Source organism: Panthera uncia, assembly GCF_023721935.1.
Source record: "Panthera uncia isolate 11264 chromosome B3 unlocalized genomic scaffold, Puncia_PCG_1.0 HiC_scaffold_1, whole genome shotgun sequence".
Classification (NCBI taxonomy): Eukaryota; Metazoa; Chordata; class Mammalia; order Carnivora; family Felidae; genus Panthera; species Panthera uncia.
Window position 1 is genome coordinate 100,313,496 of NW_026057582.1, and position 14,032 is coordinate 100,327,527.

Consider the following 14,032-nt stretch of genomic DNA (forward strand, 5'->3'; position numbering starts at 1 on the left):
TTGTCTGGAGCTCAACATGCAGCTTGTAAGTGTTGCCAACAACAGTGTGCACAAGTTCCAAGAGGAAAGGTTAAAAATATACACTATTGGGGCACATGGGTGCTCAGTCAGTTAAGCGTCCAACTCTTGGTTTTGGCTCAGGTCATGATCTCACGATTCGTGGGTTTGAGCCCCAGGCTGGGCTCTGTGCTGACGGCTCAGAGCATGGAGCCTGCTTTGGATTCTGTGTCTCAGTCTCTGCCCCTCCCCTGCTCTCATTCTGTCTCTCTCTCTCAAAAATAAATAAACATTAAAAAATTTTTTAAAAAAATAACAAACGTCTAAGTCCTTGTCTAGAACAACTTCCTGTACACCGTAAGAAGTCCAAAACACACAAGGATCATTTTCAAGATGGCTGTAGCTTATGACAGTCATTAATAAAATGCCAGGGCATGACATTAAAAGACATGTATCATCATAACAATTACTACCATTGCCATGCTAAGTATATAGCAAGGTAAAACTCCAGCCACTCCAATGTCACTAGTGTATGTTCAATTTTAATGTGATGCCCAAAAAGTTTCTAGTGCCATAACATTTCTATCAAATTGAACTACTAGGAACAGCAAAAGTAACAGGGAAGGAAAGGGGAACAAAGACGGGGAATGACTGTCTATATTTTGTCCTCATTTTCCCTAGATGCACAAGGAAGGAGAGTAACACAGTTATCCAGAGAGATGTCCAATTTGCAAAAATTACACAAAGTGAAAATGATATACTTACATCACCCTCCAAGCTGAGCTTGCAGAGAATTTCGTGAACAGTAGACATTTTGAAAGAAGCTGGGGAAAAAAAGTACAACAAGAAAATATTTATGAAGAGGCTTTCCTTTCCCCTGAAGCGCAGTGATTCATTATACTAATGTCTATTTCTTGGACCATTTCATCTGAGGATATTAGAGTAATTTTTGCAAATAGATTCAATTCCTATCTTATGATTGGGCAAATTAAAGCTGGGAGATGGTATGCCTTAGATTTGGGATGGACTACAGAAGTAGCCAGTCTTTCTCCTGTTCTGTGTAAACAGAACCTGGGGAGACTGATTTGTGAATATAAAAACATAATGCTCCCCAAGGCTAATGCAACCTGTTCAAAGAGGATAAAACTGAGTCTTCCACTTCTCATAAAAAGTGATAAGCTTGTCAAACCAGCCACTGCTTCTGTATTTCTCACCAGTAATTTAACCTACGGAAAAGGATCTGAAAACCATGAGTGTGGCCTGAAATCAATAGCATTTGCACACTGGCCCATTCTATCCATACTTATTACTATCCATAATTATTTTCTTAGCTCACTGATGTTTAGAAGATATTAAACTGTTTATGAAAAAGACAATGGACAGATTTTCTAACATTAACTCATTCCATAACAGACTGATCCTTGTATTTAAGATTCAAAATGGCTCAAATGAAGTCATCTTCCAGTTAATACACTTAATCGGGCTGTGACACTATAGCCTGATGAATTGGCTTTCCAGCTTTGCAATCACACAGTTCTCGGAATTGAAACACCAACCTCTGCCAATGAAAAGTGCCCAAGTAGCAGGAAATTTATCTCAACTGAGACAAGAGAGGTCATTTAGCACCATCATCCCAAAATAAAGAAAACAGAGCAGAGCTGTATCCTGAAACAGTGGGATCGACAATTGAATTACAGCAACGTTCTCTTTGATCTCTCTGTGCTTAATATTCTTTGATCAAGGAAATTATGCCTATGCAAATCCTACTTTCCATTCTCTTCCAACAGTTAGCACGGTCTAAGTATCTTCATAAAACTGGCTTGGAGGCAGTGTTTGGCACACACATTTGTTAACTCTTCTCAACACTTTGGACGAAAAGCAGGTGCCAGGCTCTGTGTTGGGTGGAGGTGTAAGAAATGTAAGAAAAGAGGATTCACCATTATTTGTGCTTATAGATATATTTTTGCAAGATTTTCATCCTGAGCTCTCTCCTAGCCCACCCCTCTGTCTTCAAGAAAACCACCGCTATTCCAAGTACCCCCACTCCCTCAGCCCTCAGACACCCCACCCGCAAATATGTCCCACCACTGGGATAGAATCCTGACTGTAAAAAGTCTTGCTCTATAAATAAACTGTGGTACCCAGACAATGGAATATTATTTAGAACTGAAAAGAAATGACCTATGAAGCCATGAACACACATGGAGGAATCTTAAATGCATATTACTACGTGAAAGAAGCCAGTCTGAAGGGCTACCTACTACGCACATGGTAGGATTCCAATGACATGGTATGATTCCAAAATGGCAGTCTGGATAAGGCAAGACAAAGGAGACAGTAAAAGGATCAGTGGTTGCCAGGAATTAGAAAAGAGGGAGGGATGAACAGAGGATTGTTAGGGCCACGAAACTACTGTGTATGATACTGTAATGGTAGCCACTATACATTTGTCAAAACCCATAGAATGTATAGTACCAAGAGTGAACTCTAATGTGAACTATGGGCTTGGAATGACAGTGATATGTCAAGGTAGGTTCATCAGTTGTAACAAATATGCCATGCTGGGATGGGTGGTCATGAATCTCTAACGGAACTGTCCAAAACAGTGGCTACCAGCCACACCCGGCTTTCAAGCATTTGAAAACTGTCCAGTCCAAGGTGAGATGTGCTCTAAGTGTAAACTACACCCTGGATTTTGAAGACTTACTATGAGAAAAAGAATAGAAAATATCTTTGTTTTTTTATATTAATTATATATCGTATTTATGATATGTTAGGTACATTGGGTTCCACCAAATACATGATCTAAATTTAATTTCACCTGTTTCTTTTCCTTTTTTTTTTAAACGTGGCTACTAGAAAGTTTACAGTTGCATGTGCAGCTCACGTTCTATTTCTGTTGGGCAGCACTGGTCTAAAGGATCCCATGGTGCCATGGTCCAATCCTAGTCCAAAAACGTCTGCAGTAGCCAGGTTACTGGAAAACCAAGTTTGAGATTTCTTGTCAAGACAAACAAGTTTGAGTCTGCCTTGATAGAGCAGGAAATCTCCTACTTACTTCTACTTGTGGCAAGAAACATTCCAGAGGGTATCACCAGTATCCATCAGCCTGAGAATCACCTAAGCAGAATTCCCTAGGACACTAACCACCCAATCCTGACCTTGACTACCACCCCTGAGGCTTAGTCAGAACTGCAATAGGTCTGCAGTAAGGGATGAACTGTTGTCACTCACCTGGAAGAATTCTAGTCCCAACCGTAAACAGCTAAGAAATAAAAACACCGAAACAAAAGCAAAACCCTGAACAGAGGACCGCTAAGTCAGACTTGCAGACAGAATTGTTTCTCCTCACAGAGAAGTATGGATTAAAGTCCACTTCTTTCTTAAATCAGTTACCTCACATTGGTTCTGATGTTTAGAGAATCTCAACCACAGAGGCACAGTAAGTTTTTATTGCATAGTTCTTCCTCTAAGTTGCCTTTCCAGCCATGAGCACTGACTTTGCAAACAGCTGCCTAAGATTGTCCCACGTGGGACCCTCGTTACCGTATAAGTCAAAGGCAATCTGATATACACTCTCCATTCCTGTTAATTCTTCTCCCACAGCCACAACACATTGAGGAGAGCCAGAATATAGGATTGTTTTTAAGCTCCACAAAGCTTCATCTCCATTTTATCGTCCACAGTTGTGCTGTTCTTTCATCAAATCAATCCTACATGCTACTATCAATTAAATTCTTGGGGACATGAGTGGCTCAGTCAGTTAAGGGTGCAACTCTGGCACAAGTCATGATCTCAAGGTTCCTGAGTTTGAGTCTGGTTTGTGAGTTTGAGCCCATCGGGCTAGCTGCTGTCATCACAGAGCCCACTCCAGATCCTCTGTCCCCCTCTCTCTGCCTCTCCCCGCCTCTGAAAAATAAACATTTTTTAAAAAATAAAATTCTTCTATTTCGTCCTATTGACATAGTTAAAAACCCATCCTTCAATGGTATTCTCTTATTCCAGCTTGGTGCAGCCCTCAAAGACTGGCACAGAAACTCCATTTCAGCGTCCTCTATGTACTCCCCAGGAAAAGTGGACTTGAGCCCAATAGTTACTCGCTTCTCCCCAAACACTGTACTCCTTTCATCCACAGCACCCTGATGCCTGCTTCCTCCCCCATACCCTTACCTTTACCTCTTTTTCTAGTTATGGAGACAATACCCATTCCTGAAGTTACCACTACTCTGGCATCTGCTAATGGGGTGGCTGTAGCTGCCATCCCACATGCTCTCTCCTACCTTTCAATGCCAAAAGCACTTTCTGATGCCACCAGACTTCTTTGCTGAGCAAAACGTACTGACTGAGTTCCTGCATGTACCAAGTATTCAAATGGCAAATGCCTAAGTACCATTCAGAGTGGCAGGGAGTATGTTTTACCTCATCTTCCTCATCGAGTCTTGATCCCCCGCAAATTTAAGAGTGCCTTGCACACTCTAGATGCTAAATAAACTTTTAGAAACGAGTTGGTATTTGGCATAATTACCATTTATATTTGTATTATTTATAGCCATTCTGCAGAAAAAGCAAAATGATCACAATAACCACAAAACAATATCCATGACATTTGCTATAACTCAATGCAAGTTCTTTTCTATCCAATAAATATTTCCTATTTCGTGCAAGCTTAATAACAAATACATTTTCACCTTACAAATAAAATATGGCCCTTGTTTCTTCATCCGATCCCCTGGCAACGCAAAGCCATTTTGTGAACAACTGACTAGTCACTAGAAGAAACAGTCGGCTTTGCCACTTATAATGTTTGTTAAAACATCAGTTAGCATAGTACGTTTGATTGATGAGAATGTGCCAGTGCAGCGCTACTCTTGAAAGCAGAGAAAGTCTTGGTAGTGCTACTGTAGGTTACAAACACGGGTAACGTGCAAATAATCAATAAACCCCTAGCAAGCACACACTTGGTCTGCACTCACTGAGGGCTATGACAGACACACACAAAACTGTGAAATGCAGACTCCACCCCCGCAGGGCTTTCCAGCTCTCTTCCCTTCCTGCCCCAGTGAGACACCTGAGACATAAGCCCAAGTTACTCAGCTAATGAGAATGGAGGCAGGGCCAGAATCTAGGTCCTCTGACTCTTGGGCCTTCACCTTTGCAACTTCACAACAGTTCTTCATTCCAAAGACTAAGACTCAGGCAGAGAGAAAGATGAAAGTAATAAGGGTGAGATCAGGTAAGAGCTTTCTGGTGAGGTACTGACTAGATGGAGAACAGCATTCACTCGGGAAGGTTCCAACCAGAGAAACATGGGGGAAAGGCTAGGGAGAAGAAATGGAAGAGACGGTCTATCCCTGGGTGGTGGGAGAACCAAGAGGACAGGTTTAAAACATGTCTAATGTGGTATCCTGTGGGGGGCCTAAAATATTGGATTCTGAATGGTGCAAAATTAAGATTGGCTGTGGAAATACTGGAGAGCCAGAAAGCCAAAGTGATTTGTTCACCAATGCTTGTAGTATCTGTTCACCACAACATTTGCTGTGGAGGCTGAATTTTTTGGGGGGGGAGGGGTGGCGCAGGGGGGATGCAGAAGGGGAGGGAGAGGAGAGAGACACACAGACAGACAGACTCTTAAGCCCTGACGTGGGGCTCAGTCTCACAACCGTGAGATCATGACCTGAGCCGAAATCAAGAGTCAGACTAAGCTTAACCAACTGAGCCACCCAGGTGCCCCTGGAGGCTGAATTTTCTTACTTAAGCTCTGCCTTAGTTTACCTAGTGCTTTGAGAATAAAATGAAGTCTACAAGCCATGAGACAAATCCACTCTCACCTATTCCACATCACGGTGTAAAAATTCTGAAGTGTTTTAAAAGCAGAACAACCACTCCTTGCCTGGCAGACTTCTTACAGAACATGAAAATGGCAGTCTGCATCACTCTTTCCAGCACTTTGACCTCACCCAGATCTCCAACTGGTTTCAACTTGTAAAACAGAAGGGAAAAAAAAGTCAGCAAATACCATCTGTTGGTGAGTTAGGATCTGCACGCACCAGTACCTTCCATTCCCAGGGAAGGGCTGGCTGACGAGACAAGATCATTAAAATGGCTCTTTATCAGGTAAAGTTTCTTCGTTTAAGAAAATAACTGGAGAGGTACAGAGTGACTTACTGAAAGAGCCACACCTACTTCAAACAAGTCTGAAATAATTCACCACCGGGGTGAGAACACAGACTCACCGTGCCCCTCCCTGCCCCAGCCATAAAGGGAACAGTTTTTTCCTCTGGCCTTGAAAATATTAATGAAAGAAGACAGTTAACTGCCTGACTGGAAAAGCTCTTAGAGTACAAAGCCAGACATTAATGAAATCTGTGCAGGGGCGCCTGGGTGGCTCGGTCGGTTAAGCGTCCGACTTCAGCTCAGGTCATGATCTCACGGTCCGGGAGTTCGAGCCCCGCGTCAGGCTCTGTGCTGACGGCTCAGAGCCTGGAGCCTGTTCCAGATTCTGTGTCTCTCTCTCTCTCTGCTCCTCCCCTGTTCATGCTCTGTCTCTCTCTGTCTCAAAAATAAATAAACGTTAAAAAAATTTAAAAAAAAAATGAAATCTGTGCAGCTGTCGAAAAACAATCTTTTACATTTAACATAAGGACTGTCTTAAAGATACTTAAGGGGGCGCCTGGGTGACTCAGTCGGTTAAGCCTCCAACTTCCTCCAACTTCGGCTCAGATCGTGATCTCACAGTTCTTGAGTTGGAGCCCTACACTGGGTTCTCTGGCTAAGCCCACTTCAGATACTCTGTCCCCATCTCTCACTGCCCCCCTTCTGCTGCTCATGTTCTCTCTCTCTCAAAACAAGTAAAAAAGATTATTAAAAAAAGATACTTAAGGATTTGTTTTTTTAAAAAAACCCTACATTTTTAAAAATATTTTACTGTTTCACTTCAAACATGCAGTAATAAAAATGGTACAAGTGAAACAGGTTTAACTATTCCCATAAAAAGAAAATTAAAACAAAATTTGCAAAAAACAAACAAAAAAAAGTTGAAACAGACAAAGCAAACCCAAGAGTCAACACTACAAATCAAAAACAAGTCCTACTAAAAGGAATTAGGAACCAGCTCCAGAAAACCCAAATACTAATTCACACAAACAAACAAACAAAACCATGTTGCAACAGGGCTGGTCTGCACAAATCTGAAATCTGAGTATAAACCAGCAGTTTCGTGGACACACCCACTTTACAGTTTTTACGTGGCATGTTGATGTGTTGCCACAAAACACAGCCCTAGCAACCATGATGAATCAATCAGGAACTGGATGATACAAATGAGGATTTTTAAAGCGAAAATGTGTGGGGTTGGGAGTGTGGAGAGTTGCGTTTCCCGACCAAAACCTTTCCTGTGCAGAGTTCCAGGTCCACAGGATCAGACTGGGATTTTAAACCAAAAGTGGGGAGGAGGAATGCATGAGTGGGGCTGGGCGTGGAATTCATATTGTACTCCGTCTACTCTTCACCCCACCACCCCAAAGCATCTCTACTGAAGAGAACATTCCTGAAAACACATACTTTTCTCCTTGGTTTTACGGTCTTGATCAATGCCTGAGTCACAGGGCCAAGTCATTCCGCAGAAATCCTGGAATTCTGCCCAGTGGCCTTGATCTAACTGAGCAGGGCGGACACAACAGCACTTGCTCTGGCTTGCTCGTTTGCTGCCAGACCTGTATCAGGATGTGTCTGTTTGCTACCTACAGACCTACGTGGCAGCCTCCTGTTCTCAGAGATTCTCTGTCAGTCCCCTGACGTGGGTTTGGAGTGGGTGGAAAGAAACTGGCAGGAAGAATGAAGTCAGCTGGCATGAAACACTTTCAGGGTTGGGAAATCAAGGCCTGCACATCTACAGTTCAATTTCAATGTTTTATGACCCACTTATTATATTTCTAATGGGGTCCTGATGCCTACAGGAAAGAGTCTAAACTCGGCATTCAAGATCTTGACTCTGAACTCTACCTACCTTTCCATAAATATCTCCTACACAGCCCCACACGAACGCACGCATACAAATACATATGTGTGTGTATACACATACACACACACACACACGCACACACCCCTAGCACTGCAGTCACACTGGACTGGTAATCCTTCCCCAAATACACTGAGCACAGTTCTACTACGTCTATGCCCAAGTTCTTCAAGTTCCCTCCTCTGGGAACACCCAATCTTGATCAGCTGACATCCTCATGAGATTTCAGGATACAAAAAATCATGTACTTTTCTCCTGCACCTCTCCCTGCCCTGTGCTCCTGTCCCCTGTATATGAAGGTGGTCTTCCATTGTATCTGCTCATAGGGTTTGTCACATTCACTTCTGTTTCCTCACAGGTCTGAGCGCAGTGCCTAGCTAACAGTTGGCGTTCAATCGCACTTACGGATGGTTTACACACACTGGGTCTTTCCAACTTATGTCTCCTATTTCAATGCACTCTTGCTCAGTCTTCTTTCTCTCCTTCAGACTAAACATCCCAAATGCAGTTCCAGTTCCATATATTCTGAGCTGGATGCTTAAGCGGCCAGCTTCTGTGCAAATCTTCTCAAAGCCTGGCAGATCACTTCAGGGGCAGCCTCCTTCTTGTCTTGACATACAGCCCCTTCCAACCCGCAGCACCCTACCTCTGTGCTGTTAGGGTCACTTGGGCTCTAGCTCTGTCCCCTAGACAATGTGGAAATGTAACCTGCATCTCCCACAGCATGGAATGTAAGGAAGGAGGTGGAAACGAGGACCTGCAAGTGGCCTCTGGACTCCCATTCCCTCTGGGTTAAGAGTGTGCACACTGGGTGTGGCCAGGAGACAAAGAGCAAGGACTCTAGATCACAGCCACTCCCTTGAGTCGAACTTCCCACACCAAAACTGGGATTAGAACTCAGACTACTTGGATGCTACTGACTTCTCTCTCATAAGACTGAGAGCAGAGGACTTAAAGTTTCAGGGTGTACCCCAGAAGGGAGATTCAGAGGTAATCTCAGTGGAGTCACTCAAAACAAGCCTGGGCATCTCCTGACCCCTACTGATGACCTGCTTCCCAACAAAAGAGATGGAGACTGTCTCTGGCAACAGAAGGAAAAGTATACCAGTGAACGGGTGGAAAGAACTTTTTTAAAGAACTGGAATTTCCTGATGTAGCCTCTAACTAGAACTGGGTGTGGCACCAGGGAAAATGAGGGAGGTGGAGTCCTTTGTGCAAAAAAAGAAAAAAGAGGAGGATTCCATTTCTATTTAATTCTAACAATCAAATCCAGAAGGCAGGTTAAGTCACTATAACTTTAAAGGTCACTGCCACAGGCAAGCTAAATATGATGCTCAGGTTTGTGGAACAGCTGGATTAAAGGGGAAATGAGCTTTCACCAAGTTTGGAAACTAAATATTCATTTGGGAAAATGTAAAGTTCAAAATCCAACTACTATCTATATAATTCACTTATTTTGTCTGTTTTCTTTCACTTCCTGCCAGACTTGGAGTCTTAAGAGCAGAGTTTGTTTTGGTTTTATTTGTTTGGTTTTTGTCTGTTTTGTTCAGTCTTTTATACCCAGTACCTATACCTGTGAGTAGAACATAATAGATGCGTAATAAATGCTGTGGAATGAATGGATGTTCAAAGCAGCCCAGGAGACCCTGGGACTCCTTTTTGTGACCCGCCCACTCTCCATTAACAAAAAATGCCTCTGCAGGCCCACAGCCTGCAAGAGTGTGTTAGTGCAAGATTCCAGTTCCGACGGTGCAGAAAGAGCCTACAGCCCTCAAAATCAATAACAATTATAGAAGGCTACCTACCTTGCCCAGAAAACTACTTAAATCAGAAATTAGTCAGGAAACTAATGGCCGTGAGAGCCAGCATAATGTCAATCAATACAGTCCTTTAATAGCTGAAAGACACAAAATGTTAAATACTGAGATGCAATCCAAGACCAAGAACCTAATCAAAGCCAGTGAGCAAGCAGTATTTCCTGGGCATTTGCCACAGATAGGCTGTTTGGCTCTGTGGGAAATTACAAAATCCAGGAAGTCTCCAAATCACAAAAATGCACATTGATGGTCACACCCTTTTACTACAGATGTGATGGATACTTTTGGAGAAACCCCTGAAGCATCTAGATAAGAGATGGACTCAGAAGAAAGAGAAGTGCTAAACTGAAATGTGTTAATGTCACAGGCCAGAGGACTCCTCTCCAGAGGTTGCCTCTCTGAACCTGGCCTCATCTGGGATCTTCCCTCACAACACCTGAATGTTGTAATTATGCGGTTCCTTAATTCCATAGCCTCTAACTTTATAAAGCATAGATGTGTTTAGGTTAACAAGCTTTTCTTGGTTTTTAAATAATACAACTCCTTTGGGTTGCTGAGGATTTCAGGATCACCAACCACTCTTAACTTCATAAATACTGGTTCAATTTGGTAGTCTCTAGCTGGGTGTAAGTACACTGATGTGGGAAGACAGGACTGGATAAGCCTAATGGCTTCTGCAATATGTCAGAGAAGGGGGGCACTAAGGACACAGGAGGTAGGTGAAAAAAAAACAAATTGGGGGGTGAGAGGGGGCAAAGATCTAATTTTCCAATTAAAATAATTAATCAGGGCCAACCTTAAAATTAAGGAAAGTTCCAGAATGACATTTCAGTGATTTATTCTTCCTACCCACATACCCTCCTTTATCCTCCCACCTTTCCTCCTCACCATCACCCGCCACCAAATTAAGCATGTACTATCAGTACAGAATTTAGATACAATCCATGTTAATGAGGAACCTAAGCACCTCTCTAACATTGTTTCAATGAGAAAGTGCATTCTGCATTCTAAATCTCCAAGTTCCAGACCAGCACAGCAGAACCCACTTTTGGACAGAATCCATCAGTAGAGTCAGTCTAAGCTCAGGGGCCCAGACTCCTTGACTCTAGGATCTTATGGCTTTAGGTAAAGACCATTTGTACCCATGAAGCCACTGCTCTTTTAGATTCAGAATACCCACAGCATTAAAATGGCAAATCTTAACCGAAAAGTGACAATCTGCAATTGTGGGGCACTTCGTGTTTTCAGTATGCTTTACATATTTACTTTTGAATGTGTTTTTTTTTTTTTTAATCTTCAATGATAACCCTGTGTAGGTAAGAGCGAGCATCCTGAAGCCACTTTCATGGGTAAGGAAACTGATGTCCTCCTCCCTACCTTCTCAACAGCCAGTTGATGGAATCCAGCCCTCCGCTCCAGGGGCTGAGACCGGCCTCCCAGCTGCCTGGAGCAGCCCAGGGGGCCACGCCCTTTTCTGTATCCTGGTCCCTAGACTCACTGCTGCATCACCGGGAGTAACAGTCAAGGACAACCCTCTTCCTTCCCTTCCCCCAAGCTTGGGGGACACTTACTTCCTGACGCAAAAAATGGTCAACCAAGATACTCTCCAGATAACAATGAAATCAAAAGTTGCTCTCCTACAAGATAATCTAGGCAAAGGAGAATAAGCTGAGTTTTTTTTTCCTTCTTTGTTTCGTGTTATCGGGTAGAGAGGTTGCTACTACAAACTCCCACACCCCAAACCGCCCCCCCCCCCGCCAGCTGCTTTCCTCCTTCGGGTCGGTACAAGTTCCACAAAGGCGAGGTTTTGTTTTGTTTTTCAAGTAAAGTAACTTGAAACTGCTGGGGGTTACTTTCTAGATGGCCGTAAAGCTTTTATTAAACGTGGAGGGAAATGCCCCCCAGACCGCCCCGCCTGGGAGCCGAGGCTACCCGAGCAGCCACACCCTGCCCACCGCCTGCGCCCGGCGCGTCTGGAATGTAGGGCCTCCCTCCGCTCCCCTCCCTGGCGCCCCTCTCCAAGCTTCCAGGGAGCACTGCGGGGGGGATACCCGACCCCCTCCCTCTGCCCCGCACCCCCAACGCCGGGGCGCAACTGGTCCCCCTCACCCCTGCCCAGACCACCTTGCTACTGCGCCGCTCTCCACCTCGTGCGGACCGTCCCTCCAGCCCCCTCTCCTGGACGGCCTCCCGAGGCCGTTCCCGTGGCCCAAGCCTCTTTGCCAGGCCGTCTGCCTCCTTTTCCGCTCCTCCCCGCCCCGCTAGCGCGGTGGCCCCGGGGCCATAGCGGGCGGGCGGGGCGCGCCCCGCTTACCTGGGCCGGGCGCCGAGAGCAGCGAGCGTCCCCAGTTGTGCAGCAGGGCTGGCTGCCCTGGGTGGGGCTTTTATAGCCGCCACATCCTCGCGGTGCAGGCGAGGCCCGCCCCGCCCCGCCTCCCCCGGCCCGCTCCCACCCGGAGTCCGGGTGACTCACCCTCCCCGACCCGCCCGCCCACTGGGGCGGCCTCGCCCAGGAACGTTCCGGAGCAGCGCCACGCGGGAGCTGCCCCCGCGCCCACGGCCCTGCCCTCCATTAAAACACCAATGAGGCTTCCTTGAGGCCCACGTATCAGCTCGTTTCTTCTTCCCTCCTTTTACTTTTTTAGCGCCACGTCGAGTCCCAGCCCTGGCTTAAGTTAATAAATTAGCAAGTCTTTAGTAGGCTCGGAGCTTGGTTAAGTCACTTTTTCTTTCTTTCTTTTTCTTTTTTTTTTTTTAGGCATCAGTGCAATGGAAGGAAGAATTGTTCCAAGAAACATAAATCGGGATTCCCCTCAACAGGGGCCGTTGGCATCCAGCTCAAGCTCTCCGTTACCGTCTGCAAACATATTAGCTTAACCTCTGACCAGCAGTTCCCGGGAGGAGAGTGGGGCGGGCGATCCGCCGGGTTCTGCCCTGCAAAGACTGGCTCTCCGGGGCCTCGCAGCGGGAAGTCGGGCCCGGAGCCAGGGTTGGGGTGGGAGGAGCGGGTGGGAGGCCGAAGCCAGGAGCCAAGATCCCACCCCGCTCGCGCCCGGGAGGAGCCCGTTTTCCGGAGCGCGGTCCGCTCAGCTTCTCTCCACGCCTCGCACGACCCCGCTCCGCACCCTGCGCGTCCTCGTGGCAGGCCGTCCGGACTGGGTGGGGCCGGTGGCTTTGAGCCTCGAGTTCCAACAAAGAAGTTCCTCCCTTCCCTCTTTCATAACTGCCGCTCTTCCGCAGCCTTTTTGGTTTTGCTCAGTTTCTTGCTTTTTCTCCCCTGCTATTTTCCACAAGCCACAGTGGAAACATGTAAGCAAACGTGATTTTGTGTGTGACTACTCAAATACTGCATTCAAACTTCAAACTAGCAGGAATGTTTGACTAAGAATCCCAAGGACGTCTCCCTGCACCTTTGAAGTACTTCCTTTCTCACCAGTTACCAAACTCTTCTCTACTCCTCGTGCTTCTCGTGCTTCTGTTTTAATCTTCCATCTACTGTAAGGTCTATTTTCACTTTCCAGTTGAGCCTCATTTCACTGTTAGGAATCAGAAAATGATAGGAAAGCAAAGAGACACAGGTTGCCATGCTCACGGTAACCTAGCAGGCTAGCCACAAAGGGGGTCTATGGACACTCACCCCTGAGCTCACTGTTACCCAGTTCATTCCCTTGTAATTATACATAATAGGCCCTATCAGAAGGACAAATAGAAAATAAACCAATTCTTTTGGTACAATTTCTGATTTACATTTTTTTAAATGATTTTATTTTTAAGTCATCTCTACACCCAACATGGGGCTCGAACCCACAACCAAGAACTCAGGCTGCCGGCCAGGCACCCCCCCCCCCCCCCCCCACCACCACCCTTTACATTTATATACAGCTCTTAAATTTAGGCTGAAAGCCTTACAGGCAGAAATTGTGTTTATCTGCCTACTCCTCAGAACATTTTGGAACAGAAAGGGAAACAGACTACACAGGTGGACAGAATTCTACCTCTTTTCTATTCCTTTCAGGGCATGGTGCATAGCCTCTTATTCCTACCTGTGTGTGGTGGGGCCTCTACACAGCATAAGATTAAATTCAAATCATGGAATACATTAAAGCCACCAAGTATCCAAAAGAATGTTTTTTTGTTTTTGTTTTTTGTGGGTTTTTTTTGTTTGTTTGTTTGTTTGTTTTTTTTGTTTTGTTTTTTTTTT

The 14,032-nt window shown here is 45.2% G+C and overlaps 1 protein-coding gene across 1 annotated transcript in view; it reads right to left on the reverse strand.

The window, feature by feature from the left end:
* ANXA2 (annexin A2) overlaps nt 1–12,246 on the reverse strand; it is a 43,556-nt gene extending 31,310 nt beyond the window's left edge. Inside the window, exons 1-2 of the mRNA XM_049611703.1 lie at nt 12,146–12,246; nt 763–821 (exon numbers count right to left, since the gene is read on the reverse strand). Coding sequence (XP_049467660.1) covers nt 763–810 — 48 coding nt within the window. The 5' untranslated portion in view covers nt 811–821; nt 12,146–12,246. The remainder of the gene's footprint in view (nt 1–762; nt 822–12,145) is intronic.
* Nucleotides 12,247–14,032: the final 1,786 nt, after the last annotated feature.